The sequence below is a fragment of the Podarcis erhardii genome (assembly GCF_964252035.2).
Source record: "Podarcis erhardii genome assembly, chromosome: 7".
NCBI classification, from domain to species: domain Eukaryota; kingdom Metazoa; phylum Chordata; class Lepidosauria; order Squamata; family Lacertidae; genus Podarcis; species Podarcis erhardii.
The window spans coordinates 67,190,209-67,218,182 of NC_138511.1; the positions used below are offsets into that span (position 1 = coordinate 67,190,209).

General features: G+C 46.6%; 2 protein-coding genes and 1 long non-coding RNA gene across 7 annotated transcripts in view; 2 read left to right on the forward strand and 1 right to left on the reverse strand.

The window, feature by feature from the left end:
• ZDHHC18 (zDHHC palmitoyltransferase 18) overlaps positions 1–8,879 on the forward strand; it is a 33,088-nt gene extending 24,209 nt beyond the window's left edge. The window contains exons 8-10 of one of the 3 annotated variants that reach the window (XM_081869331.1): positions 12–111; positions 3,792–3,887; positions 7,226–8,879. In XM_081869331.1, coding sequence (XP_081725457.1) covers positions 12–111; positions 3,792–3,833 — 142 coding nt within the window. In that variant the 3' untranslated portion in view covers positions 3,834–3,887; positions 7,226–8,879. Of the gene's footprint in view, positions 1–11; positions 3,367–3,791; positions 3,888–7,225 lie in introns of those variants that run through there. The other 2 variants (XM_081869330.1, XM_081869332.1) reach the window with 2 other exon arrangements.
• Positions 897–27,974, reverse strand: LOC309346197. 3 transcript variants are annotated; one of them, XR_014158452.1, is made up of 3 exons: positions 27,795–27,974; positions 8,067–8,183; positions 897–1,231 (listed from the first exon to the last, which is right to left on the reverse strand). It is a non-coding gene; the product is annotated as an uncharacterized lncRNA (long non-coding RNA). The 3 variants fall into 3 exon arrangements; XR_014158453.1 differs by lacking the exon at positions 27,795–27,974 and adding an exon at positions 19,500–19,962; XR_014158454.1 differs by lacking the exon at positions 27,795–27,974 and adding an exon at positions 10,681–10,742.
• SFN (stratifin) lies at positions 17,917–19,498 on the forward strand. Its single transcript, XM_081869664.1, has one exon. The coding sequence runs from the start codon at positions 18,014–18,016 to the stop codon at positions 18,752–18,754; it is 741 nt and encodes a 246-aa protein (XP_081725790.1). The 5' UTR covers positions 17,917–18,013; the 3' UTR covers positions 18,755–19,498.

The window sequence follows — 27,974 nt, forward strand, 5'->3', positions numbered from 1 at the left end:
CCCCACTCTAGCCTAATAGACAGAAGAGGATTTATCCAGGCAGATGCTGGGACCCCATCCACTCCTAAGAGTGAAATTCCTTCCTTTGGAACGAAATCCGATGCCAGCATGGTATGAGCCAACCCTTAAGCAGTCCTATGCCTATGCCTACCTCCAGCCGGTGCCTCTCCTCCATTTTACCATTTCCTGGGCCCAGGAAGGACAGCCTTGTAGGGCGGAGCCTCCAAAGTTCCTACTCAAAGCACATCCCATCGCCTTGTGCATTGATTTTTATTTGGTTTCATTTTTATACAGTGGAACTTAAATTGAACACTGCGGACTGCTGCAGTTAAGCCTCTAGACAGGGCCGTCTTTTCACAGAGGGGGGGGGGGAAGAGTACTGGAGCCGCTTAGAGCAGAGAGTGCCTCTGGTTGGGAAATGCCAGCTTCTTGAAAGCCATCCATTCTCAGAGGGTCTTCTGCAGGTTGGTTGAAAAGGATGTAGTAACTTGCATGGAGTTAGTACAATGAAGCAGGGGGAAACCAAGGTATCATCCCTGAAGCTATACTCTGGGTTATTTTTTAACTTGCTTCTTGGTTAAGGTGGACCGCTCTGCATAAGGGATCCCACCACAAAAGAGAATTGGTGCTGCCCTAAGTTGTAAGGCAGAGAGCTGAACCATTTGAGGACACAGCACTCCATGCTCTAGCAGCAAGTGGTACTTGCTGATCTGGTTTGCCTGGCTCCCACCGATGGGAATGAAGGGGGTGCAAACAGTTGAAGATCCCTAAGAAAGATCCTGAGCAGATCTACTTGATCAGCAGACAATGATTTCTCACTTTGGGAACTGACCGGGAATTGTCCTTGTTCATTTCAATTGCATGATTGCTGTGACAAGAGGATAAACACAGCCCAGTGAGGTTCTTTGTTTAATGGTTAGGAAAAAATGAAGCAAGCCAATCTGAGATTCTTAAGTGATGTGAATAGAGATGAGACATAATTCATTGATGTGCATATGGGTGAGAGAGCTATGGTGGGGGTACGGGTAAGGAAATCCGTACACAGGAGACCTGTTGACCAAAGGCTATTTTCAAAGAGGAATTTGGAGGGATATCTTCCTGCGTACACTGTCCAAAAATAAGCTCGTTTCCTGTAGGAAGTTGAGGCCATTCACTTCGATTCTTAACCAGTGACATAAATCTTCTTACTGAAGATCCTCTTGCAGTGCCTCCCATCTTGTTCTGCTGAGTCCTTATGCATATAGGAAGGTTAAAATATGTTAGATACTTGAAATGTGTTTATTAAAAGCTGCTGGATATTTTTGCACATATTTTGTAGGTTTTTCTAAGGGTTTTTTAAAAAGTGACTTTTTACTATACATAAACCTGTGTCACAAGTTCTTGGAACCATGTTAGATATATAATTATTATTACAATGTTGAAATTTTTGTATCAAGTAATTTACATACACAGAGATCTCTAAGCCATTATTTCCTAGACTTCACCAGTCCATAGGAAAAGATGGGGAGCCCATAACACACATTACGGCTAACTAGATTCTCCTTTCTTATCCCTATAGACCTGCAGAAACTAGGGTTTGTGGAAAACATGGTAGGATCTCTGGGCTCAAAGGGACAATTAAAGGGACATGAGCATGCCTTTCCCTGCCTTGCATCTACAGAGAATCAGGAAAGGACAAACATTGCATTTTTTAAAAAATAGAAATTCGCATAATTGAAGTCACCTTGTAGGAATTTGTGCTAATAGCTAGTGACTGAGTTAGCAGTTGGATAGTGAATAAGTCAGATCTTTCCTTCCAACGTCATTCATGCTGTTCAGGGCCATGTGTTACATCCATCAGCACTTTTGAGTAGCACCACCCCATTCAGCAGAATGTCATTGAGAGCGATCAGTTACAACAAACAAGCACCTGGCAGACTTCACCCACTGGCCACGTAGAGGATTCTTGTAAGGGTTTCTCAGACGGGCAGCAAATTACCCAGCCCTGTAAAGAGATATGTGTTTTGTGAAGAGGAAATTAGCATCCTCCACTCTCCATTAGTAAGAGTTAACTGACATATTGTGGTGGGAGTAGCCAACTGTGTGTCCTCAAGATGTTTTTGTACTATAACTCCTATCATTCCTAACCATTTATAGGGCTGTCTAGGGCTGATAGGAGTCGGACCTAGAGGTTCCTTATCCCACAAGTTCCTTAACCCTGTTCTATGCTTCCCTTGCTTTTCTTATTAATTTTGATTGTTCAGACAGCATAGTCCCATTCTAATCAGGAGAGTTACAGTGAGAAACCAAGAAGCTCATATAATCACTTCTCTTTCTAAAACTTGGGTTTGTACTTAAGACAAGCTCAGGTACATACTGGACCAGGACCATACTGGAACATTCTGCTGGTGTCTAAAGACTTCCATACCATTTCCCATTCAATCGGGGGGGGGGGGGGTGTCTGGACTTCATGATACACACCCATCTCTATAATAGGGCTGCTTGACCAGCATATTTATTCTGATAGGTAAAATTTGGCTTATTCATAGTGCAGATCTGAAGGGTTTTGTAACTGATCGGCCTCTTGGAGAACCTCTGAGTATGATTTATTCCCCCAGGAGGTATGACAGGTCTTGCAATTCTCTTCTGCTAAATATAGGACCCCAAGATACTATGGGTTTCCTAGCTAGTCCTCATCCTGACCTCTGGATGCTATTGCAAAGGCTATTCCAAGTGTTGTGCTGGCTGATGCATGGGACAAGCGCTTGGAACTCATGTGCCACTTAGGCAAGTGCCAAATCCGTTAATATTAACAGTCTTGAACCTTGATGTTGAAGGCAGCAGTGCCCATCAGTTGTGCCCTGCATCATGCCAGAGATGTTGTCAGCCTGTGCTGTTCCCATCGCAGCCACATTAACAGTCTCATCTGTGAAGGGTGCATTTCCAAAGGATAGCCTTGCCAGCAAAGCAGCTTTGGTTGGCCAATGGAGCCCCAAATGTTTCTGGAACTACTTGCTGAAAAGATAGTAGCTTTGCTTTCCAAGAGTTGATCTTATTTGGAAACACACTCATTTCTTGTACAACTTTTCAGGAACAGAATCAGAAGTGCAGGAGGGAGAGAAGATTCCTGGCTTCCATAAGCCAGGCACACTAATCATTGTCCGTCCTAGATTACCCTCTTATTTACAGAAGGGTGGCCTCATTCAGTTATCAGGGAAGGATCCTGTTCTTGTTGAGGGAGAGCTCATGCCACCCTCCAACACCATCATATTTGTAAAGCTCAGGTGGGGAGGGAGGGGACAAGGACTTGTAGCAGTGTTACGTCTGTGTGGGGAGTTGCTTTTGTTATTTGCTTTTGTAATAAAAAAATTATTTTTAAAGAGCTAATTGCTTTGGATTTTGTGTTTGCATTTCCTGAATGCTAGATTTAAGAAGCTCAAGCTCAAGCTCCTTCCTATGCAAGAAGCTGAGCTTGGGCAAATCACTGGAGGAAGAACACCTGCTGGTTAAGATGGTTGCCTGGATGCTGACACTAGAACCCAGCAGGCATAAAAGCAACTACTAAGGTCTCTCATTGTGGTTGAGGATATACATGGGGGGTGGGGATCTGTGTACTGTTAATTGCAGTGATTTAGTAGTGTAGAGTTTCAAAGTAGCCATAGCTTAACCTGGCCAATCCCCGCACAAAGCACGTTATGCTACTGATGGAGGGCACCCATGCTCTTTCTTTCTCTCTTCCCCTTTCCCTCCCCCAATTCTACTTCCCCAAACCTGAGACTGCCACAGTGCATAATCTCTGGTGTCTTCTCTAGGAGGATGCCTGCCAGGACTTTGCCATATCTTGCACTGCCTGATGGGATAACCCCATCCCACAGGATGGGTTAGCACTGCTCTCTGAAGGTTAGCTGGTAAGAACGCATTGGTTTTTTCCCCCTCGCCCTCATCTGGTGAATCATCTCATTGTTGCCGCATGAATTGCTTCAAGCCTGGAGCCCATCTATCCCTCCAGTCTGTGTGGCTGTTCTCATTTTGTTGTGTGCCCTACAACCCATCCCACCAATAGCTTAAGCCACATGAAGATCTGTGAGGCCTGTGTGACAGCAAGGTAGCCTTGAGGGATAGGTTAGGAGAACCTTGAGCAAATGAGATAGATGTTCATGGTACCTTCTACTCTCACCTCCCACGGCAGGACTCCCTGTGGCACTAAAACCATCATTACACATGTGGAAGTTTTCCAGGCTATCTTTTCAACATGATGGGAACATGTTTTTACACATAGTGTGTTTCTTGCCATGTATGGGCTACTGCCAGATGCCCGGCTTACCCCAGTGGATTTTGAGACTACACAGAAGGCAGGAAATGTCTTCACAGGCTTTTTTGGCAGGTCTTTACACTTCTGTATGATAGCTTGGAGGACTGAAAATTACCTCCCATGTACTAGTTACTATCATGAAGTAGTCCAAAACTAGGTAATCTCGTTTGTGTAAATCAAGTTATAAATTAAGGTAGGATTGTGGTTGAGCCTAACAGATGTCATGAGTATGCCATGCACAGTTATTTCCCAAAAGCTAGGACCAGGGAGATGCTTATCCTGACCTGGGGGTGGGGGTGGGGTCCAAGACCCAATACTGCCAACTCATTATTGCAACTAGTAGCAGATTATTTTTTTATAGTAGGTTATAAGCTCAAAAAAAATTGGGGGGGCAGAACAAGGGATGATGTCCAGGATCATCAGCCTGCACCTACCTTGTTTTCATAAAGGATCTTTTTGTTCAAGGCAGGTTAAGGTGGGGACAGGGTAGAAAATATCACCACTTAGCATTTATATATAACTTTTTATATAGTATGTGAAGAGCTTCACATTATCTCTGTTTTTCTTATGACTACCCTGTATCATCAGTCTTCTCCCTATATTTCAGGTGGGACAGAGGCTGTGTGTGGGTGGTTTGCCTAATAGACCCACTCTCACATTTGAGGTGACAATTGAACCAAGGACTTCTTGGTTTACAGCCCAGTCTCTTAACCATTACCCCAGCTGGTGTGCAGGGTATCCACACCCAAATTTTTAGTGAAAAGCCAGAATCTAATCTGCTATCTTGGCTCTGCTCTTTTAATGGCTGTTGCCCCCACCCTCTCTGGTGCTCTCATTTTGTTGCCATCTCACGTCCTCCAAAATGAGGCTTAACCGTATCACATCTGTCTGTGCCCTGCTGGTAAGTAATTATGAGGATGCTTTGTTTGACAACAGTGTTGAATAAGGTGTGCAGGTGTTTCAGAACTCTGCTTCTCATTTGATTCAAAAGAGTATATTGATGTATGGAAGTTCATTGTCTTAACTTTGGGAAGTTCTGAATGCTTATATTACAGATAGATGGCCTGAGGTCTTGAGATTAGGTCTGAGGTCTTGAGACTAAAAATGGCCTGAGGTCTTGAGACTAAAAATATGGATGTCCTGGAATAAGAGATATCTGGCAGCGTTATCACTCACAAACAGTCTCATATTTTAATGTCTGTTTGCCTGGCTTGAATTGGTGCTGTTGCCCAGCCTCTAGGTTTACTTGTTGTGACTGTTCCATGGCAAAAATAGTCATAGCTTCCCAAAGTCTTTGATTTATATTAGGGATGGGCAGAGAGAGGGGTCTGACTCTTGAGCCTCTCACCAAACCACCCCACCCCTCGCCAGGAGTGCTTTGCACCCTTCCTTGAGTGTCTTTGCCTTGAATTCTGATAATACTTTTTCACTTGCCTGGATGAAGGATAGTGTGTGTGACATGACATGAAGGATAGTGTGTGTGACGTGTGTGGAAACAAGCCTGCTGTACAAAGGTAAAATTAACATCCATTGCTCCTTCTGGCCCTGCTCATTGCTGTCATTTGCCCCCTCAAGCTTGCCTAGGGCTGAAAAATAGGTTCCCCACCCCTAGTTTATATGCTACCCTTGGTGAAGAAATGCATGTTAACCACCCACTTGCCCACCTCACTTTCTCCTGTCTCCCATCAGCAAAAACAAATCTGGAGAACCTTCCTTATATCTTGCTCTCTCTTCATCTTGCCTTCCCCACTCCCCATCACTCACACAGAAGGGAGAAAGCTGTTGCTGCCCACTTGTCCTTGGCAGGAGCAAGCAAAAGGAGCAGCAGCTGGGGCAATGAGGGTTCTGCTAGCCGATAAAGCAAACTGCTTAGGTTGGGCTTGCGACAACAGTTCTCTCCTTGCTGGAGTGCTGGGCAGAGCAGAAGAAGACTGAGCACTTGGGTTGAGCTGTCCAGCCATCTGCCTGCATTCACTGCTAGGGAAAGGGTGGGAGGTGAATTCCAAGTAGAATCCATCCCAGGCAAAATGCAACTTGCTTCCATCTGTTCCCCCCGCAGCCTGAGTGCTCAGCAACCCAGCAAAGCCTCTCTTCATATCAGGGGCAGCCAACGTAGTGCCCACCAACAGCTGTTGGACTGCAGCTCCCATCACCCCTAAACATTAACCATGGCGGTGGCAGGTTGGAATCCAACAACTTCTGCAGCTTCACATTGGCTATTTCCTACTTAATGCCTGTTGCTGCTTTTACAGTATTGTATGAGGGGGGCAGTGTGAAGTGAAGTTCCTAGCCATCCTGCTGAAAGTGGGCCGTGTATGTGTCTGAATGGAAGAGTCCATCAAACGGTCCTTTACCACACTATTTCTAGTGCTGAGATGCACCATGAACTTCGGGACACTTCTCTTTTCTGATGTGGCAGCAGAAGCTGTAGCTCAAACAGATGCCAAGGGAAGTGAATTAAGTGACTTGGGAGGCAACCTGACACACTTGGCTTCTGCCTGTATTTTGCTATCCAGACATTATGAGAAGGTTTTTCCTTGCCTGTCCTTTTCTTACACTTGCATGCCCACATGAAACACTAATCAGAAACCTTTTTTTGTTTTTTTAGGTTTTGTTTTTGTAATTACACTTAACTAATCAAGATCACTTTGAAATCCCTTTCTTTGGTAGTCTGAAATACCCAACGCCTCCTTTTCCTGACATTTCTCACCTGAGCATTCATAAAGTCATCCTTACCAGAATGGCACTTGTTCCACATTTACCCAAACTGCACTAATTTCCCAGAATCTTCCCCCTTCCTCCTCTTTAGCTTGCCTGAAGGCACACCTACTCCTGTGAACATCCTTTTTTCTATCTCTGGTGTTTCCTTTTACTAATCCTATCTCTTTCTCTCTCTTTTTTCCCCCCCTTCCTGCACTGCTTGGGAACATCCAGTGTGTCCGGGGCACAAAAGAGATTTTGAGGACCCTCTGCGCCTCGTGGCAAAACCCAAGGCGACCCCAAGAGGCTCTGTCAAATATCTGAAAGTACAGCCATTGCCACCACCTGTGCCTCTCTACCCTCCAGGGCTATCTATTTATTTATATTTAATATATCGCTGCATCTCTTCCCGTTTCACAGCAAGGATAGGGAGATGCCACATGCACAAGGAAAAAGCTACTCCAAACTCTCAGGCAGAGGTTGCTCCTGCTGTCTGGAGGGTTCGAAGCTTAAAGCCATACATGCCACCTGCTGTGAGTGCAATAACGGGAGTTCCTATTTTTTTGTGGGTGGGGGGAATGGACTCTAGCATCTAAGCACATCAAGGCCGGGGAGAGTTTTTATCTAGTCTTGTTCTACAGAAAAGATGTCTCAAGGCTCTAGAGATTCTAGGAGATAATTGTGTTACTTTTCTAGTCCATTGAAGGCACCCACCTCTTCTCTCTCCCCTCCACCCTGATCTGCTTGTGATGTCAAGAACTGATGTGGTGTCTTTAGCTGCAGCAGAGCAGGGCCCATTAAGCTGTGTTTGCACTAGCTGTTTAATGTGCTCCCACTTGATGCAGTTGGTCAAAACTTGCATCTGTTTGAATGCGATGTGGTGCATTAGAACTGTGAACCAATACCCGGGGCTCTGTGTGTCTGTGTGTGATGTGATGTGATTCCACAGGAGCATTAAAAACAATTTTGTTTTAATGTGGTAATGGATGCAGAATTCCTGTTCCTGAGAATCATATGCTTTTTTTCTTTAAAAAGGGCAAGTTCTAAACCTTAATTGTTACAAAGATATGCTTACTATGTGTAGGTGCTGTTTCTGCCGAAATTTCAAAGCCAGAAGGGGAGCAGACTTGGATTTCCAATGACTCAAGGTGGAGATTTGGTTCTGTACATCACCTTTCAGTCCTTCCCATCACTGGCAAAAAACCCCAGAAATATGCAAATTTGTTAAATGATTATGTAAATAAGTCAACTAGCATAATTTATACACTGCGGAATTTAGCTTTTCATGATATAGAACTTTCTTTTCTTCTACCTTCTTAAGCACAGAGTGGTACACAGTCCTGCTATATAGGATGCTGTGCCTAACCCCTGTCTTGGACTGCCCCATGAGGATGAGCGCAGCCAGGTCACCCTGCTGAAATGCACAAATGTAGCTGATACAGCCTGCAAAGCAGGAGTTTGCATAGGCTGTGGATTAGAAAACCCACATCTAAGCTGCTTGTTCAAACTTTTGAGTGTTGGGGGAAGGTGCACACTCCTTGGGTGTAGTCAGATAGGAATTTGTACCTTCCGGCATTTTAACTTGCTAATAAGCTCACTTGTTTTTAGGATTCCTTTAGATCTATTCCCTCTCTTTCATCCTCCACACCAAAAATGAATAAATATACCATTAACAGTATTTTGTAGTGCTTATCTAACAGTTCCTGTACAGAATTCTGCCTTGCCTCACCTTTTGCAGGTAGGTGAGGGCCAAGGAGCAGGGACGTTGTCAGGCGGCTCTATACAGAGAGCAAAACCAAACCCTTTCGGTCCCTTAAGTGTAGTTGTGTAGGGTTTGAAATTCAGTTATGCCTTTCACTTTTGTAACAATAAAATTTCTCCTATCTTACTCCATGACTCTCTGGTTTTTGCGTTTTAATTGATGGAAACATCTTCTTTGCAGGGCTGTCCATTTTCTTTGCTGCCTACTACTGTTGCAGTGCAGTACTGTATACACCTAACTCTGCCTGTGATCTTGCAATCACATGGTGTGACATGGTGGACTGTGTTGCAAACAGCAAACTCTTTAGACTTAAATCTGCAAAGGCTAGATGGATAAATAGCTGGTATGAGGCAGCTTTGTATGATATATTCTCTCTCTCTCTCTCTCTCTCTCTCTCTCTCTCTCTCTCTCTCTCTCACACACACACACACACACACTTTGCATTGTGTACCACAGAGCTGGGGAACTTGTGTCCCTCCATCTGTTGCCTGTCTCCAGCTCCCATCATCCCTGTTCATTGGCCAGGCTGGCTGGTGCTGATGGGGGCTAGAGTCTCACAGGTTCCTCACCCCTACTCTACAATGTAGAGAGGCTCCTGCACAAATGAGAAAACGTGGTACAGGAACTGACAACTGTGGTGGATTTTTACACTACATGGAACATTTTTATGGTACAAGCAAGACAATGTCATTCCATACTTATCAAGTCAGAAGTGTTTCTCAGACTCTAGGACAAAGACTAATGTCTGTTCTTGTAATGTATGGTTGGATAATCAAGAAAAATGAATGGAACCCGGATCTCCCTCTTTCATTGTTATTTAAATGTTGAACCAAGATAATCAGTACTTAGGTGTTAAAGAAGACTGCTGCTCTGGGTTGCATCTGCTCTCTATGTACTGAGACAGCCTACTTTACCTTTTTATTTTGCAGCATTTATGTTGCTGTATGTGCAAAAATATAAATTGGCTGGGGGAGCAGAAATCTGGGAAGGATACTGGAAAGTCTGACAACCACTCTTGTGTCAAGCTTTCTATGTTCAGAACCCCTTCTCTATATATTTTTGTTCTGACATTTTTTATTTTTAACATGCAGAGTTCTGGCACCCTTAGTGCTGTTGCCTTGGTTTTTTTGGTGCAGGGTAAATAAAATTAGATGATGATGATGATGATGATGATGATGATGATGATGATTATGATTATGATTATGATTGATTATGATTATTATTACCCCGTCCATCTGGCTAGGTTTCCCCAGCCACTCTGGGCAGCTTCCAACAAAATATCAAAAATACATTAAAACATCAGTCATTAAGCCTTCAGATGTCTTCTAAAAGTCAGATCATTGTGTATTTCCTTGACATCTGGTGGGAGGACGGGCACCACTACCGAGAAGGCCCTTTGCCTAGTTCCCTGTAACTTCACTTCTCGCAGTGAGGGAACTGCCAGAAGGCCCTTGGCGCTGGACCTCAGTGCCCAGGCTGAACAATGGGGGTGGAGACACCCCTAAATGCAGCCCTGGCACGAGGTTGGAAAGTAGACAGCATGGGCACTTTCATGATGGCAGCATACTCTGTACTGTTTGGAACACAGGCACAAAGACCCGCCCAGATATCTGACATTCCAGCCTGTTATAGTGAGTTTGAACCTTTCCTCTCTAGCACGGCTTCCCATGCTGTGGTCTACAGCATGCCTGTGAAGAGTTCAAATTGTAATACAGCGAAATACAACATATGAAATAAAAGCAGCAAGAAAAATACAATTAAAACAGTAACATGCTGCACCTGTGCTCTGCATTTGCTAAAGTGGTTCACCCAGGCCCTCAGCAGTTATCGAGTACTGGAGTCCATGGGGAGGTGGGGAGGGGCAGGGAGGAAGTGTGGGAACATTCAAATATCTAGTTATTTACAGCATAAGTAAAAAGTTGCTTACGGTTTAAAATATGACTCAGAGGTGGCTGGAGTGGCAAGGATAGTGGAGGGATCTTTGTGGGCGTATTTCAAACTTTGGGTTGCCTGAGGTTAAGCATGTGTTTCATAGGGCAGGTGGGTTTCAAAGCGATAATAGGCACCAGCCAGAGCCCTGTTGGTAGTATTTATCTCAACCCTAGGGCAGCCTTTCAGGCCTCTAATTGGAAGAACACCAAGCACTCGCTCTCACACACAATAATTGCCAGTTAAGTCACTGCTGTCATCACACTGTGTGTGTGGAAGGAGACGAAAAGGCTCTAGGTTACTCCTCTGCCTTAGGAAGTCACTGTCCATGGAGGTTCAAATCTCTCATCTACTATCTCTTAAAGTACCCACCCCCCAGAGAATCATGGTAACTATAGTTTATGCATGACAGCTACAATTCCCAGCATCCTTAACAAACGACAGTTTTTCTTTTTTTGCAGGGAGATATGTGCTTTTTAAAATATGGCAACCCTAGGATATTGACTTAGCTTTCAGCAGGAATGGGTAGCCTGTTGCACTCCAGATACAGCTGAATTACAATTCTCCATCATCCCTGAGCGTTGCCCATGCAGCCTGGGACTGGTAAGAGTTGAAGTTTAATAACATCTGAAGGGGCGTGAGTTCCTCACAGAGGCTCCCCTTAGAAGCTTTGGATGCTCAAAAGCGCTTTACACATGCTAAGTATTGTTCCCTGATGTGGACAGCTGTTAGCCCTGAGAAGATGCAACCGCTTTACACAGAGGTAATATACCTGCTGGGCTTCCTCCCTCATTTATTTATTTATTTATTTTACATCCTGCTTTTAGGCTTTCTGGAGGCAGCAGGCTGACCATTTCTGGGAATGTGAGCAACAGCCATCTTGTATGAGCTGAAAATGATTCTTGGTGGCTTAGTCATGACATCAGTATGCTGACGAGCAGCAGGCAAACCCCTTAGATTCGGAGCTGACTCAAGAATCATGAACTTTATTGGTGAGTGATTAGAAAACACTCATCTGTTTCCCAAGAGTTCTCGCCTGGCTTGCAATGGCGCATTTGCACTGATGGTACCAGCCACATGCTCATTATATTGTGTTCTCTTCTGGGATTGTACTCCAGCACCACCAATGCCAGAAAACTGCTTGGAAATTCAGCCTCCCAAACCAACATAGCCACAGACGTTGGGGACATTGCTAATGCCAGCAGAAGCACTGTGTTTGTCATGAAAAAGTGCCACACAAGCATATAATTAAGTGTCCTGCGATTCTGCAATCTGATACAAGACACTCCCTTAAGAACCTGCAGGAATGTGAGGAGGTTGCAAGTGTAGCTCAAGAACCACCTTAGCGCAGAATCTGATAGCAGACGCCCACAAGGTTATTTTGTTTTCCGGTGCTATTGCTTTTTATAACATTTCTATTACCACCCTTCCTATAAAAGGCTGTGTACAATCAAGCAATGAAAACACAGGGACCCTTGACAAGAAACGCAGCCCCTCCAAGTCCCAGTAGCTTTGCTAGCTTGAGGAAAGAATTCACTGCAAACAGTTTTAATTTATTTGGATTGGAATCTTGGGGAAATACCCTGCCCCTAAAACAGGCCAACTTCCTTGCACAACCAATTAGCAGTATATGGATCTGAGTCAGACCCATGACCCATCATCTATATGGGCTGACAGCAGCTTTCTAGCTTTTCAGGCAGTGTTCCCTCCTCCCCCCCCCTTCATCACTTGCTGCTTTTTCAACTGAACCTGGGGGCTTCTGCATATAAATCAGGTGTTTTGGGCATATAGCATATAGCACTCTTCAAATACTTGGTGTGCTGTCATACTGAAAAAAAGGCCAAAGACTTGTTCCCTGCTGCCACAGAGGATAGGCCTAGATCAAATAGGCTTAACTTACAGGGAGTGCAGGTTTCAGCTGAGCATAAGGAGAAAGCTCTCAACCGAGCAGTTTGCCAATGGAACCAATACCTGGGAGCAGATGGGCTCTGCCTTGCGGAGATACGCAACCAGCCACCTGCAGAGCTGTACCTGGAGTTTGGCAAGACTGCCCCCCCAATCACCCCAGAAACTTGTCTCCAGCTATCTGAAAGATCGTGAGCTTAGATAAGAGCTGGGAGCTGAGCAGTAAGAGCAGGCATAGGCAAACTCGGCCCTCCAGATGTTTTGGGACTATAACTCCCATCATCCCTAGCTAACAGGACCAGTGGTCAGGGATGATGGGAATTATAGTCTCAAAACATCTGGAGGGCCGAGTTTGCCTATACCTGGGTAAGAGAAATGGCAAGACAGTATGATGGTAGACAGCTGGAGACTATGGGGTGTATGACGTAGATGCGTGTGGCGACGCAATGCCGCCGCCACAGCAAGATCAAACACAGGAGAAGATTGCTTCAAGTACTTGGGTCGCGTAAAATGTAGTAATTTCTAGTGCAGCTATTGCAGTAAGGTGATTTTTTTGTGTGGAGGGGGGAGCGCCAATACAGCTCCTTGCCAAGGGCGCAAGGGACCCTAGCTTTGCCTCTGGCCATCTGTAAAAGGCTGCTCTAGCTCTGGATCCCCTGCTTTGAGCAAAGGTTGGACCAAATGATTCACAAGGCCCTCTCCTTCCAGTGCTCTGAAAGTGGACACCCCTCCTACAGTGCTGATTGGTGCCCATTGTGATTGCCGGGGCTGAATAAGGGGAGCCCAAACAGTAGATGGCACCAGAGCCAATGAGAGGCAGAGCCACCTAGTTCTGGTTTTGTCCCCATCCTCCCAGCTAGAGCAAAATGAGGCTGGGAAGGAGGACACCCCCTAGGATTGCACAAAATCAGGCAGGTGGGCTGGCTGAGACTAGATTGGAAGTTGGTGGGGCAGTACCCCACTTAGCCTAATGGACCCGATTCCACTATCCTGCTACAAGGCTCTTGAAGCTGTCTGGGTGTGTTCTGGGGCTTCTGACCCATTTTCTCCCCCCCCCTTAGGAATCTCCCTGCACCACCCAGTCGCTTGAGTTGAAAAGAAAAGTGCAGTCTGTGTCACTGTGCTAAGATGCTACGAGGGAGTTTTGCTCAGACCACATAACGTAGATCAGCAATGAGTCACCCCTGGTGGAACAATTCACCTTCTCAAGCTGGAGCAACTGAGCTATCAGCCGCACCCATTCTCTCCTCATGCTAGCCTGGGATGTATCACCCTAGGCTCAAAAAACACTCAGCAGTGCAAGGAATTTGTCATGCAGTTGGGCTTTCTTCCGTCTGTCTTTTTGGCAGTGTTGGAAGAAAGGAGAAGTCTTTTGGCAAGTGGCAACAGGTTTAGTTCTGAGAGTGAAACTTTTTCTGTACTTTCATGGAGACAAATGCGGAGCACGGCAAAGAAAAGAGGAGAATGTATGGGTAATGTTTGCTGAAGTCTCTTTGTAGCTATATAGAAGGTTCCAGGTTCTTTCGTTCCTCAGCATCCCCAAGCAGGTCTAGGAAAGACTTCTGTATGAAATCCTGGAGAGATGCTGCCAATTAGTGTAGATCAGTCAACATGGTGTCTTCCATATGTTGCTGGACTATAAGTCCCAGCATTCCTAGCCATTGGTTATACTGGCTAGTGTTAATGAGAGTTGGAGTCCATCAGCATTTGGAGGGCACCACATTGGCTATCCCTGCTGACTATATGTTACTTTATATAGCCAGTTAGTGTATATGGAGCTAGACTCTGTATATGGCTGAATCCTGTGCAATGCTGTACACCATAGGCACCAACTCCTTAGGGCTGATGTGTCTTCAGCCCCCTTCATATTGTTTAGCAGGGGGCTCAGCCCCACTCCCAATATTGAGGGGGCAGAGGAGGCTGAGCCAAATGTGGTGCAGCATCAGTGGCAGGCTCCTTTTGAGTGTGTGAGAGAGGAGGAGCTGTGGCCATTGATGGGGTGAGGCGCTGGACTAGGCATTCAGTGGTGGGGAAGAGAATGTGCTTTAAATATACAGTGGTACCTCGGAAGTCTAATGGAATCCATTCTGGAAGTCCATTTGACTTCCAAAATGTTTGGAAACTAAGGCACAGCTTCCGATTGGCTGCAGGAAGCTCCTGCAGCCAATTGGGAGCCGTGGAAGCTACGTCAGACGTTTGGGTTCCAAAGAATGTTCACAAACAGGAACACTCATTTCCAGGTTTGTGGTGTTTGGGAGGCAAAACATTTGACTCGCAGGGCGTTCGCGATCTAGGGTATGCCTTGTATGGTGTATATGCAGCCTTAATGATTTGAGTAGGGCCTCTCTCAAAATGCAGTGAGTAAGTTATAGTGGTACCTCGGTTCTCGAACGTAATCTGTTCCAAAAGACTGTTCGAGTTCCAAAATGTTCGAAAACCGAGGCGCAAAGGGCTGTCCGCAAATTCAACTGAGAAAATTGAAAAACACGTAGCGGATGCCGTTCAACTTCCAAGGCGTGTTTGAAAACAGAAGCGTTTACTTCCAGTTTTTCAGCATTTGGGTTCTGAAATGTTAGTCAACAGAGACATTCGAGAACCGAGGTACCACTGTATTCTGCTGCATTTGGGGGCCCTTCCTGGTGAGTTGGGCCTTGGACCTCAGTCCCAAAGTCCTTCCCTGACAGCACCTGCAGTTGCTACCAGTCAGAGTAGACAGTACTGGGCTAGATGAACCAATAATTTGATTAACTACAAGCAGCTTCCTAAGATAGGTGTGCGAGATCCTTGGCCTGTGATGATTTGTCGTGGCTGATTCACATATGCCAATCATCACATGAGGTTGCAATCACCGAGTGTGAACATGTGTGAACAGATGCCACATCCGCCCCTCTCCGAAGAGGAGTCCACTCCTCCCTGTCAAACTTTAAAGTGACTGTTAGGTGTGGCAGGTGCTTTTTGGAGATATCACAGAAAAGGCAAACAACTCCAGCCAACAAGCTTGACACCTTTGAGCTAAATCTTGATGTCTTTAGGTGATTATCTGTATTATTGTCTTCCTATTAGCTGCAAGTCACTGGGATAAGGAGATTTATGTTCTATCACATGCAGAGTTCCTTGAACTTGGATCTCTATGTAAACTTGGATAGCTGTGTTAAAAACAGAACAGTTAGGAGGCTGGGCTATTAGGGCAAAAGGGACAGTGCCCCACCAACCTCAGTCTGCCAATAAGCTTCCAGTGTCTTAGTCCTGTGCTGTCAGCCAGTGGCGTAGCGTGGGTTGTCAGCACCCGGGGCAAGGCAAGTAATTTGCGCCCCCTAACCCGTGGATTTGCGCCCCCTAACCCTACCCCTAACCCTAACCCCCAGATGTTGCGCCCGGTGCGGCCGGGCCCCCCTGCACCCCCCACGCTACGCCACTGCTGCCAGCCACAGCCAGCCAAGTCTCAGGGGGGTACTTGCCTGGAGACAGAGTTTGCATACAAGGTCCAGTCCAGTCCTAAGGTCAGGAGTATCTTAGTTCACGTAGTCAAACAATCCAGGTGTCAAGAAAGCCAAGGGTCCAAGGTCACAAGAAGCAGCAAGGTCTGACCAGGAATGACAAAGGTTGTTTCCCGCAACTGACTGAGGCTGGAAACCCTGCTTAAGAAAGCTGGAGCCTGCTGGTTCTTATCAGGAGCAAGAAGGCTGATCAGCAGCAGGTGGAGTCACTTTGCCTTCAGGCTGCTGCTCAGCAGGTAAAGCTGACTCCTGGCCCCTGACATCGAGTGAGTTTCTTCCAAAAAGCATCAGCCTGGAGCTTCTCACCGCTTGGAGACGCGGGGTGAGCATAGCCCTATTTGACTATCTGCACATTCTTGCAGGTGGCAGTGGGATATGGGTCTAGTGGGAACATGCCATTTTGAGTTACAGGCAACTTATCATTCACGCAGGGGTTACATTCCAAGCCACCGTGCATTTCAGTGAAATTGCATATATTTGAAACACCATTGAAAAAGCCTGCAAACACCCTGTTCTGCCCCCACCCTGTCCCTTTCTGTGACGTTTTGGGGTCATGTCTGTGTTCGGCACGGTTGCACACAGTTTGCACACACATATTGAACACACGTAAATTGCTCCATATAGCCAAGTATCGTCCGCGCGGGACTTGTCTCAAAGAATCCTGGGAACTCTAGTTTGTTATGGATGTCGGGAATTGCATCTCTGTAAGGGGTAAACTGTAGTTCCCACGATTCTTTGGGTGGAACAGTGTACTTTAAATGTATGGTGTGTATGCAACCTAAGGCACCTTCCAATGGTCTTATGTTCCTAAATGGTAAAGCCGTTCCTGGTTAGTACCGCTTCAGTTTGTAGGTGGCTTATTTCCCCCCACATATTTGAATACTGCTCTTTTCCCCCAGAAAAACCCCCCACATATGCTAAACTTATGTGTTAGGAAGAAGGCCAAGTTTAATGTTTTCTGTGTACGGGAGGGTGGGATTCCTTTTGTTTAATGGCAGAGTATCCAAACATGCCCCCCTTCTCCTCTGCTGTGGTACATTTCAGGGAAAGCTTTATTTGTTAAAATAATTTACTATATATACTGCTCTCTAATTTAAAATGGCTCACGCAGCCATAAAATCACAATAAAAATCCAGTTTAAAAGATCAATAAAACAACAGCGGTATATCAGCCGCAGTAACCGCTGTGGTCCTGTTCCATTGATCATATAAACTGGTCCCATGTTTGGAAGGGAGGCAGTTTCACACAGTCAGTACTGGTTGTGTAGATGCCACACATTTAAAGCACACACAACAACAACAACAATTCTGGGAACTGTAGTTTAGCCCTCACAGGTCTAGGATTCCCAGCACACTTGGGAAAACTACAGTTCCCATGATTTTTTGGGAGGAGGAATGTGAGTAGATATATGATGTGTAGGCATACTGAAATCCCCTGGAAAATACTGGCTAGAGAATGCTGGGGATGGACAGGGGTTAAGATTGGGACTTGTGGGTCAGGTTAGGTTTTTGTGCACTGCCCCCTGGAGGGGAACAGACACTCTTTTATTTGAGCTCATGCTCTGTGGCCCATTTTTGTCCACTGATGCCTGTCAGGAGGACAAGCGACCTCTTGCCTAACAGGTCTCAGGGTCTCTCTCTGTCTATCTCTCTCTCTCTCTGCATCCCTGGGCAGGTGAGCATTCATTCACCGTCTTGCTCAAAGAGTGAATCACTGCCACTTTCCTTTTAAGGAGAGGCTGCAGGAAAGGAAGTGGGGGAAGGGCAGCTCATTGAGCGCTTCTTCACCACGCCTTGTTCTTGCTCCAGGCTGAGACGCCAAAGCCAAAAGCCGATCCCGGCAGCTGAACTCAGCAGAGACTCTTGAGGGCTCTTCGAGTAGCTGCCTGATCTCTCTCCTTGCCCAGCACTCCCTTCCGTTGCCCCCACGATGGCCAGGAACCACCAGGTGCAGAAAGCCAAGCTGGCTGAGCAGGCCGAGCGCTATGAGGACATGGCCGACTTCATGAAGGCAGTGGTGGAGGACGGAGCTGAACTCTCGAACGAGGAGCGCAACCTTCTCTCCGTCGCCTACAAGAACGTGGTCGGCTGCCAGAGGTCTGCCTGGAGGGTCATCTCCAGCATCGAGCACAAGACCGAGGAAGGCGACGACAAATCCCAGCTGGTCAACGAATACCGGGAGAAGATTGAGAAGGAGCTGAAGGATGTCTGCAACGTTGTCCTGGGGCTGCTGGACAAGCACCTCATCAAGAAAGCCAGCGACCCAGAAAGCAAAGTCTTCTACCTGAAGATGAAAGGCGACTATTTCCGCTACTTGGCCGAGGTGGCCACTGGGGATGACCGCAAGCAGATCATCGACAATGCACGGAAAGCTTACCAAGAGGCGATGGACATCAGCAAGAAGGAGATGCAGCCCACTAACCCTATCCGGCTGGGCCTCGCCCTCAACTTTTCGGTCTTCCACTATGAGATCGCCAATGCCCCAGAAGAGGCCATCAAGCTAGCCAAAACCACCTTTGATGAGGCCATGGGTGACCTCCACACGCTCAGCGAAGACTCCTACAAAGACAGCACCCTCATCATGCAGCTTCTCAGGGACAACCTCACATTATGGACCGCAGAGTGCTCAGGAGAAGAAGGGGGAGAGGCTGGTGAAGAGCCAAAGAACTGAACTTTGCAGACTGCAGAACAACGGTAACTCATTGTCTCCCCTGCAACCTCACTCTCTCTCTCCCTCCCGTCCCACTTTCCCAACCCATCCTATTTTTATAAGATTCATTTTCTCCAGCTCCTGGGAGCTCCAGCTGGATTTTTATAGCAAAAGGGGACTGATCCATGCGCAAATGGGACTTCAGCATTTACCTAGCTCTCCTCATGTGACAGCTTTTTGGAGGGGCATCACTATTTCCTGGCCTCTGTACTTCCTGGTATGTGACCTCTTCCTGCAACCCAGAGCTCCTGGCTTTGTATTAACTCTTGTATCTATCTGGTCAGCACCTGGTTAACACGAGAGTCTTCCTGACCTGTCATGGAGGACAGAGATATCTGAATGTATATGCGTGTATACATATATTTAGTGTTTAACTATGGAAGAAAGAATTTTTTTGTTTTGTTTTGCGTGGTAAAGTTGCCAAAGTAGCAGCTGAACAGAATTAAGCAAGAGTTGTCACCTTTGCTTCTCGCGGCCCCCTTTTTAAAAAAAATAAATCTGCTGGGTTTTCTCACTCAGGGCATCCTGTTGTAAGAAGATGGAGGTGGTGGGCCTTTTCAAGGGTAGCGGGGTGGGGCAGGACAGGGGGAACTCTTCTGAGCGGGTTAAGAATAGCAATCTCAAGAGGGCCTCTTGTTATCATGGTGTTACTGAGGTGGTTTGCTACAGTCTTCTTCCCCAATAAAAAGTTCACTTTCACACCTACCTTTTGTAGTTCTGGTCTTGACTTTCTTTCTCCCCACACCCCAGGCCCCCTGAGCAGTAGGAGGGGAATGGGGTGGCACCCAGAGGGTTCCCCAACCCTTCTTGCTGGCATGCTGTGGGACGGGGAGAGAAGATCCGGGAAATGCGCAAGCCTAAGCAAAGCGTGCGGAAGACAGGTTGATGCACGTCAAGGCAGCTTTTCTGCTCCTCTTAAATCTGAGGCGCTCCTGCAAGCTTCGGGGGAGGCGGGAGGAAAGGTTATGCCTGAAGGCAGAGCAGTGCAACCTGAAGATGAGGTTGGGCCTTATCTGGGAAAGAAAGAGGCCAGGGTGGAGTTGCAGAACCACCCTGGGGAGAGGCAGCCAGGGACAGGTATGGCTTTGATCTGGGCAGAAAAGGGAGGCTGCTGCTGCTGCTTACCTACCCAGGAGAAGAGCGTGCCCTTGCTTCTCGCTACCTGCTGCAAATGTTTCTCCCTAGCTCAGGTGACAGAGGAGACAGAGCTAATCCCACCAATGGGATCCCACCCACCCCGCGCACCACAAAAAATTGCTTCAGACTTTGGACATTCAGGGAAACATTCCCCTTTGACTCATGTGCCAAGGACTCCCATTGCTGTACAGAAAATTGGTGAGGAGGGTGCATGCCTTAGGGCAGGCCCATGGTTCAGTGGTACAGAGCATGTGTGTTGTGCACAGAAGGTCCTGGGTTCAATACTTGGCATTCCCAGGTCAGGCTGGGAGAGAGATTTTGTCTGAATTTATGGTTGAATCCAATGCTAGTCCAGGCAAAGTAGACCCATTAATGTTAATAGACCTAAGTTACAGATACATTGATTTCAGTGAGTTTACTCTAGGTAGGACTAGTATTGGTGACAACGCAGAGTTCCTGTGCAGGGCACACACTGGCCTAACCAATTGGCTCCTCACAAAAATGAGAATGGGACCAATAGTTTAATCAATATCCTTATGGGCTGAAAGTGTGGTTGGCCAACTGCAATTCCACTTGCAGCTTTCAGCAGAAGAGGAATAATTTTGTAGAACTTGTGAGTAGGGATGGGGAAGAAACACAATCCAATTCACATTTAAAAGCGAGCTTACCTAATTTATACTTTCCGAAACAATGTGAGAACCAAAACACAGCCATCCTTTTAAATTCGCGTTCTGCAAATTTTGCTGTGGCAAGTTATATATGCAAAAATGCATTATATTTGGAGAAAATGCATTGTATAAATGTGCATACAGTATTAGGCACCAAATTTGCACTAAAATGTTGACAATTTTTCACAAGGGCTTAAAAAATCCAACTACTGCAAACTGATGTGTATAAGTAGGAAATTGAACTGACGACTGGAAAAATGAGAAACTAAAAGACACCAAAGTTGAGATATCCACACATTCCTCCTTATGTGCTATTAGCACTCACAAAGGAATCCTTGATAACCCACCCACCCACCCACCCCCAAATCCCACCATGATTCCCTGGAACACAATTTGAAAATCAATCTTTGATAATAAATTAAGCCAAATCTTCTACTTTATTTCTGGAAGAAAGTGTTTATTAAACTCCATTGCCTCTATCACAGGGCGGATGAGCAAACCTCTTGTTCTCAAATCTCAAAGTGATTTTTCTAGTTTTCACGGAACCTGACAATGTGTTGCCAGTTTCTACTTCCAGTGAAACTGGAGAGGGTGCGGCTCAGACTGCAAGCAGCCAGCAGCTGGGACTGTCTCCTGTGGCATTTCAGTAGCCTAATGCTTTTCCCAGGACCTTGAGAGCTGCTGCAGTGCCACTCATTCCTGCAGCACGGCATGAGAAGCTTGATCTCCAGGCATGACCAGGAAAGACTCTTCTCTGAAACTCTAGGGCAGAGCTAGCCAATGCAGTGCCCTCCAGATGTTGCTGGACAGCAACTCACATCATCCTTAACTTGGCCATGCTAGCTGGGGCTAATGGGTGTTGGAATCCAACCGTATGAAGGGCACTACATTGGCTCTTCCTGCTTTGGAAATTTGCTGCCTGCCAGTGTAGACAATACTGAACCAAATGGCCCAATGGTCTTGACTCACTATAAGGCAGTTTCTTACGCAGAGATTTGGCAGGCATTTTATGTGGCAGGGCCAAGCTCAGTAGTACAGCCATGCATTGCATGCAAAAGCTCTTGGGTTCAATCCCTGCCATCTCCAGATACAACTGGAAAAGACTCCTTCCTGAAACCTTACAGAGCCACTGCCAGTCAGTGTAAACCAAACTCGGGGCTTCTGTGGCCCTCCAGGTGTAGCTGACTACAACTCCCATCATCCCTGATCATTGGCCATGGTGGCTGGGGCTGATGGAAGATGATATCCAGCAATATCTACCAAGTTCCCCACTCCTGGTGCAGACAATGCAAAACTAGATGGACTAATGGCCTGATTCAGTATAAGGCAGGTTCTTATGTTCTCCCGGCATAGCTTGGAGTTTCTCAGTGCAGGAAGGAGTGGTTTTTCAGCAGCTTACACACCACTGAGATGAGTAGCAGGCCATGGTATCCCTTTACAGACCAGTTCGGTGTTAGGGAACACTGAAGTGGAAAATTCCACTTCTGACCTACAGCCTGGTGCAAAAAAGCAAAAATACATCAATGAATGACATGGACTGGAATTGAATTTTGGATGTAGAACACTTGGTGTGCATTTACCAAATTTGCAGAGTTTATAAATATGAAAATTATGTTTGGCAAAGAACACCAGCCCATTTTTCATACACAAAGGGAACCTGCCAATCCTGAATTTATAAGCTGTGCAGCCCCTCCACATTTTCAGGCTTCTTTTGCACATGAGGCACACAATTCACTAAGAAGATCAGTTGTGCAATCCTCACTGAAGTGAATGGGAGCTGACTGAGAGCACAGCTCTGCACCTGCTCGTTTCATAGCACCTCCCATTCATTTCAGTGATGCTTACAGAGAAAAACATGCCTGTCTCTTGTGCTCCATTTAATGCAAGAGGACTCTTGGCTCATGGAGAAGGAACATAGAAAGCTGCCTTATACCAAGCTGGACTATTGGCTAATCTAGCCCAGTGCTGTCCCAGTACACTGGCTGGCAATGGCTCTCCAGGCTTTACGATGGGAGCCTTCCCCAACCCTGGAGATGCCAAGGACTGAACCTGGAACCTCCTTCTCCAATGTAGGCCATGCAGCTTACATAGGAAGCTACCTTATATCATTTAGCTCAGTATCATCCACACTGACTGACATCAACCCTCCAGGGTTTCAGAAAGGGGACATTCCCAGCCATGTCTGGAGATGCAGGGCATTGATCTAGGGACCTTCTGCACCCAAAGCAGTTGTTCTACCACTGAGCTACAGCCTTTTCCCTTAGAGGCCAGTATGCCTGCAGACCTACTGCTGTTCCAGGCACAATTTAATAATGATAATAATAATAAATAATAAATTTTATTTATATCCCGCCCTCCCCAGCCGAAGCCGGGCTCAGGGCGGCTAACGATAATCAAATAATCAAACAATCAAATAATCACACATTCTAAAAATATTTCATTATAAAAAATTAATTAAAATCAAATTAATGGCAACTGATTAAGCAAAATTCTGTGCAGGTTGCCAGAGGAGGGAGTCAGGCTGCGCCCTGACCAAAGGCCTGGTGGAACAACTCTGTCTTGCAGGCCCTGCGGAAAGATGTCAGGTCCCGCAGGGCCCTAGTCTCTTGTGACAGAGCGTTCCACCAGATTGGAGCCGCAGCCGAGAAGGCCCTGGCTCTGGTTGAGGCCAGCCTAACCTCTCTGAGGCCTGGGACCTTGAGGATTTATCAGCTTCCTTTCCCTCCTTGCATTAGCTCTCTCACCCCCAAGGTCAGGAGTCTGCAACCTGCGGCTCCGGAGCCGCATGTGGCTCTTTTACACCTTTGCCGCGGCTCCGGGGCGGATACTAGCGAGGGGAGGAGGCGCATTGTGCGCCCCGACACTCCCCACTGTGGCGGGCGCTGTACTGGCTGTGACGTCGCATGGGGGCGGTGCGTGCATTAGTCACGCACCGTCCCGACGTCACCTTCCCGCCCGCCCGCCCGCTACATTGTAAGGGGCATGTACGCTGGTCACTGCATTGAAAGGGGGCATGTACGCTGGTCACTGTTTTGAAGGGGAGTGAAGAACACACACACATATAAAAAGGTAACTTGTTAATTTAATGTTTATTTCTATGAGGAGGAGTAATTCTGAGGGGTCAAACAAAGAAATAATAAAAAAGTGACAAAAAAGTTATTTTTATAATGACTAGTTTTGCAGCTCCCAGTTGTTTTTTTCTTTGGAAACGGGTCCAAGTGGCTCTTTTTGTCTTAAAGGTTGCAGACCCCTGCCCAAGGTACTGGGACAAGGGAGTAACTTGCAGGAATGTGGGAAGCATCCTTTTAGCATGGAAGGGCATCAGTCACCTACAAGACATCTGGGATGAAAGCCAGCAGGGTTCTCCACCCCACTCACCCACATTCAGCTGTTGATAGATTGTGAGCTCTACCCAAAGGATTACACTAACTTCAAACGAGCAGCGCAATCCTATAAATGTCTACTCAGGATGAAGTCCCACTGGCTTCAGTGGGGCTTATTCCCAGGTAAGTGTGCACAGAATAGGGTTGTGGCCTAAAAACAGCACTCGTATGTATTGCCACTCCTGATGTACAAACTCAAAAACATGTAGACCATCAAGGACCGTCTACCCTCCTCACCGCCCCACACAAACTGTTTCCTCCCACATTTAACATTTGGAGGATAAGGCTATTGGGGCCCACAATGCTTGCTGGGAATCACAAGTGTGTAGAATGCTGTTGCACTCAGGCCTGGCTGGCAGGCTTCCCACAGGCACCTGGTTGGCCATGGTGAGAAACAGGATGATGGACTAGATGGGCCACTGCCCTGGTCCAGCAGGGCTATTCTTGCGTATTCACTGCCTTGCCTATTTTACAGGGTTGTGAGAATCACTGGCCCAATTTCCTGAGTTTACATATATACACATTCTGCACTTAGACCAAGCAAAGAGCAACAAAATAAATGGAATAAACACCCATATTACATCAATGATACTATTTCAGTATGGGGACATTGTATTCAGTAGAGAGTTCTTTCATCTTTCCATTTACTATACCTCCATTAATTATCCACTGTCCATATCATGTTCTCCAAATCACTGCTTTCCCACCCCACCCCACCAGTCTGGATTTCATCATACCAGGGATACTTTGAAAAGGAGAGGGTATGAGAAATCCAGACTGAGGGAATGGGAAAGTGTGGGAAGGTCGTGATTTGGAGAAGAACATCATATGGACAACGGATAATTATTGGGCAACCATCCATATATGCCAGTGGATGTGACCTGAGGCAGAAGTCAGCAGAACAAAGAGTACTAATTTGACCTTTCTCTATATGTAGGCTAGTTTCTGTGCGCACTTACACACCCCTCTCCATCCAGGCAAGCGAGAGGTGTTATCAGAGCCCAAGGACACCTTCCAGCCAGGCAAACACACTCAAGGGAGGTGCAAAGCAGGTCTGGCGAGAGTGAGTGCAGCTAGGGAAGGGTGTGTGACATGGGGAGAGTCCCAAGAGCCAGGTTGACAGGCTTGGGGGGCTGTATTTGGCCCCTGGGCCTGAGGTTCCCCACCCCTGCTTTAAACTACACATAAAAGCATCTCTGCATTTTTCCTCTGGGTGACTTTTTTATTCTCACTAAGTGTTGTAGCCAACTAAGTTTTAATCAGAATAGACCCATTGAAATCAATGGACCCAAGTTTGCCCTGTTCATGAACTGCAATGGGTCAGGCCTGAGTAGGACTCGTATTGGATATAGCCCTTTCCCTTTGATCATTTAGCACTAGGAAGCAGGGTGCCTCTTAATGATGCAATCCATCGGGAAGTTCTCTTGCACAAGACCTCTTCAAACAAATCAGAGTTGGGGTACAATATGCCTAGAGCTGCCATACGTTCAGATTTTCCCAGGCATTACCAGGATCTAACAGGCAGAATTGACAGCTGGGAGGATTTCCGAGAGGTGGCACTTTGTCCTGGATCTTAGACAAGTCAATCAACGACTTTCGTGGTGTCCTCGTTTTTACTTTTTGAAATATGGCAATCCTAAGCATGCCCAAGTAGGAGAACCTTCTGAAGGATCATGCCCTATAGCTCAGACCTCCTGCTGCGGCATAATTAATGGTGCCCAATAAGATCCACCCCCTGGGGCTTTTGCCTCTGAATTTCTGACGTTCACCAGAATATACGTGCTAACATGTAAGCTTCTAGAAGCCGTGAGTGTCAAACGTTAGACCAGAACCACTCCCACAGCCTCGTTGGAGGAGGAGGAGGAGCCAGAGTAGCTGATGCAACATTCCCCCAATCCTCATGGCTGATTCAAGCGGCGAATGCCCTTGCTCATCAAACACACTTAATTGCCCAGGGAAAATGAGCAGGGAACATTTCACAAGGCTATAGTTGCTGACTCAGTGCATTAATAGAGATGGTACTTAATTTGGCATTAATTGTGGGCCCACAGTTACCAGGCAGGAGGGGTCACGTTTCAGTATAGTTAGCACAAGGTGTGGGATATGGTGTCCTTACCCAAGCAAAATCATTGACCATGCACTTTGAACTGGTAGGAATCATGCTGGGGCTGAAGGAAGGCTCTCAAAGCAGCTGATGAACAATTTTGATCTTCACAGCACTCCACAATCTGTTTACTCATTCATTTAAATAATGTCTCAAGGCACTGGACGGATCCATAGTAACCCTCCATCCTCACTTAGCCTCCCCTCAGCCCAATGAGGGCAGTGGGGGCGGGAGGTGGGGGAATCCTCTATCTCTGTCATTCATGTGTTACTGCCAGGGAAACTAAGGCTGAGAAAAAGCAGCTACTTGCCCAAGGGCTGCTCAGCAAAGATGGGATCTCTGAACTTAAACTTCCCAACCACATAAAAGTGCTAGAGCTTTTTGCTAGCCCTGCCCCTGTCCTGTTGAGAGCCCACATGGCATACAGGAAGTAGAAGGAGATTTTCTCAATGCAGATCTCCATTCCAGGAAAAAATCTCTTAGCTGCTAAACTGTATTACAGTATATGTTCATTTCATGTAATAATTCCCAGGAGCCTTAAAAAAACTACAGTTCCCAGGATTTTAGGGAGGGAAATGTGCTTTAAATGTATTGTGTGTAGCCAGCCTAAAAACGAAAAAAGGGTTGCCATAAAGGGAGGGCCAGCCCGAGCATTTAACAAAATGGACTGCCTTAGGCAATTGATGCTGGGGATGAGGGCCAAAACAGCAGCCCCACCCTGCTGTTCTTTCTGAGGCATCCAGCCATTTCCCTATGTTGTTGCATGGCCTTTCCTGGACCCCCTAAGCTGGTCTCCTGCCTGAGCGCCAGTAGCGGCTGCTATCCTGTCACCACTGTTGAAGTAAAATTGGATTATTGTTCCAGGTGGCTTGTCCTTGCCTTAGGTAACAACATGTCTTGGGCTGATCCTGGAGTCTGGGGTGGGGTTTGAGAGACACAATATTTGAGAAATAGTGGGCTGCTGTTTGAGAACCACATTTCTCCCTGAGCATGTTTTTTTTGGGATCCCAGTCAATCGTTGGCAACCATCTATCTCGAAAGACAATGGAGTGCACCTCCAGGGGCAAAGTCAAGCCACTGGAGAATCACAGTGCCTGCTGTGACTGCAGAGACTGGTAACTTGTAACTGCTGCCTCCCAAGTTGTTTTTCCTGTGTTAACAGCACTGAAGTGACCTCTCCAAGGCGTAAGCCTGGGCAGTGTGTATGGAGGCTCTGGGCTGCCTAGATGATAACACACCCTCTCAGCCTCACTGATGTGGTCCAAATGAAAGCAGAGAAATACATTTGGCACCAGCTTGACTGCAGGAGTTGCCATAAGGTGGTGTACAGGATGCCACCCAACCATCTCAGGAACACCAGATTTGTGTAGGGTTTACTCCATAGCTTTTTATTCTCCCAAAGTTGTTCCGCAAAGCAGTGCGTATAGATTTTTCCTCAGAGTTCACTCCTAAAGCCTTTCTCACGGATGAGTATAGCTGCAAGGCAGCAGACGTTTAGGATCAGAGTTTTCCTTCTCCTAGATGGGCTACCTTCCCAGGGTGACAAGCCCCATCTGCCCCTCATTTCCTTCTACAGCACATGCAGAAACCACATTCTTGACCATTGGACACACTATTGGTCTTGTTCACTCAATCCGCTTGAGCATGTTTTGGCCTACAGGCGAAGACCCTAACTCACCAAGGGTTTAAGGCCCATTGGCTACACTCACCTACTTTAGTCAGCCAGTCAATGCTGTTTCCCTGGGTGTGGCTGCTGTCACAAGCTGACAGCTTCTAGGAGCCACAAGTGAGAGCCGAGTGCAGGGTAGAAGCAAAGGTGGAAAAACTACCCCAGAAGAAGCATGACATGTCCACCACCAGAGGTATTAACACCCCAAACATCCCAGTCG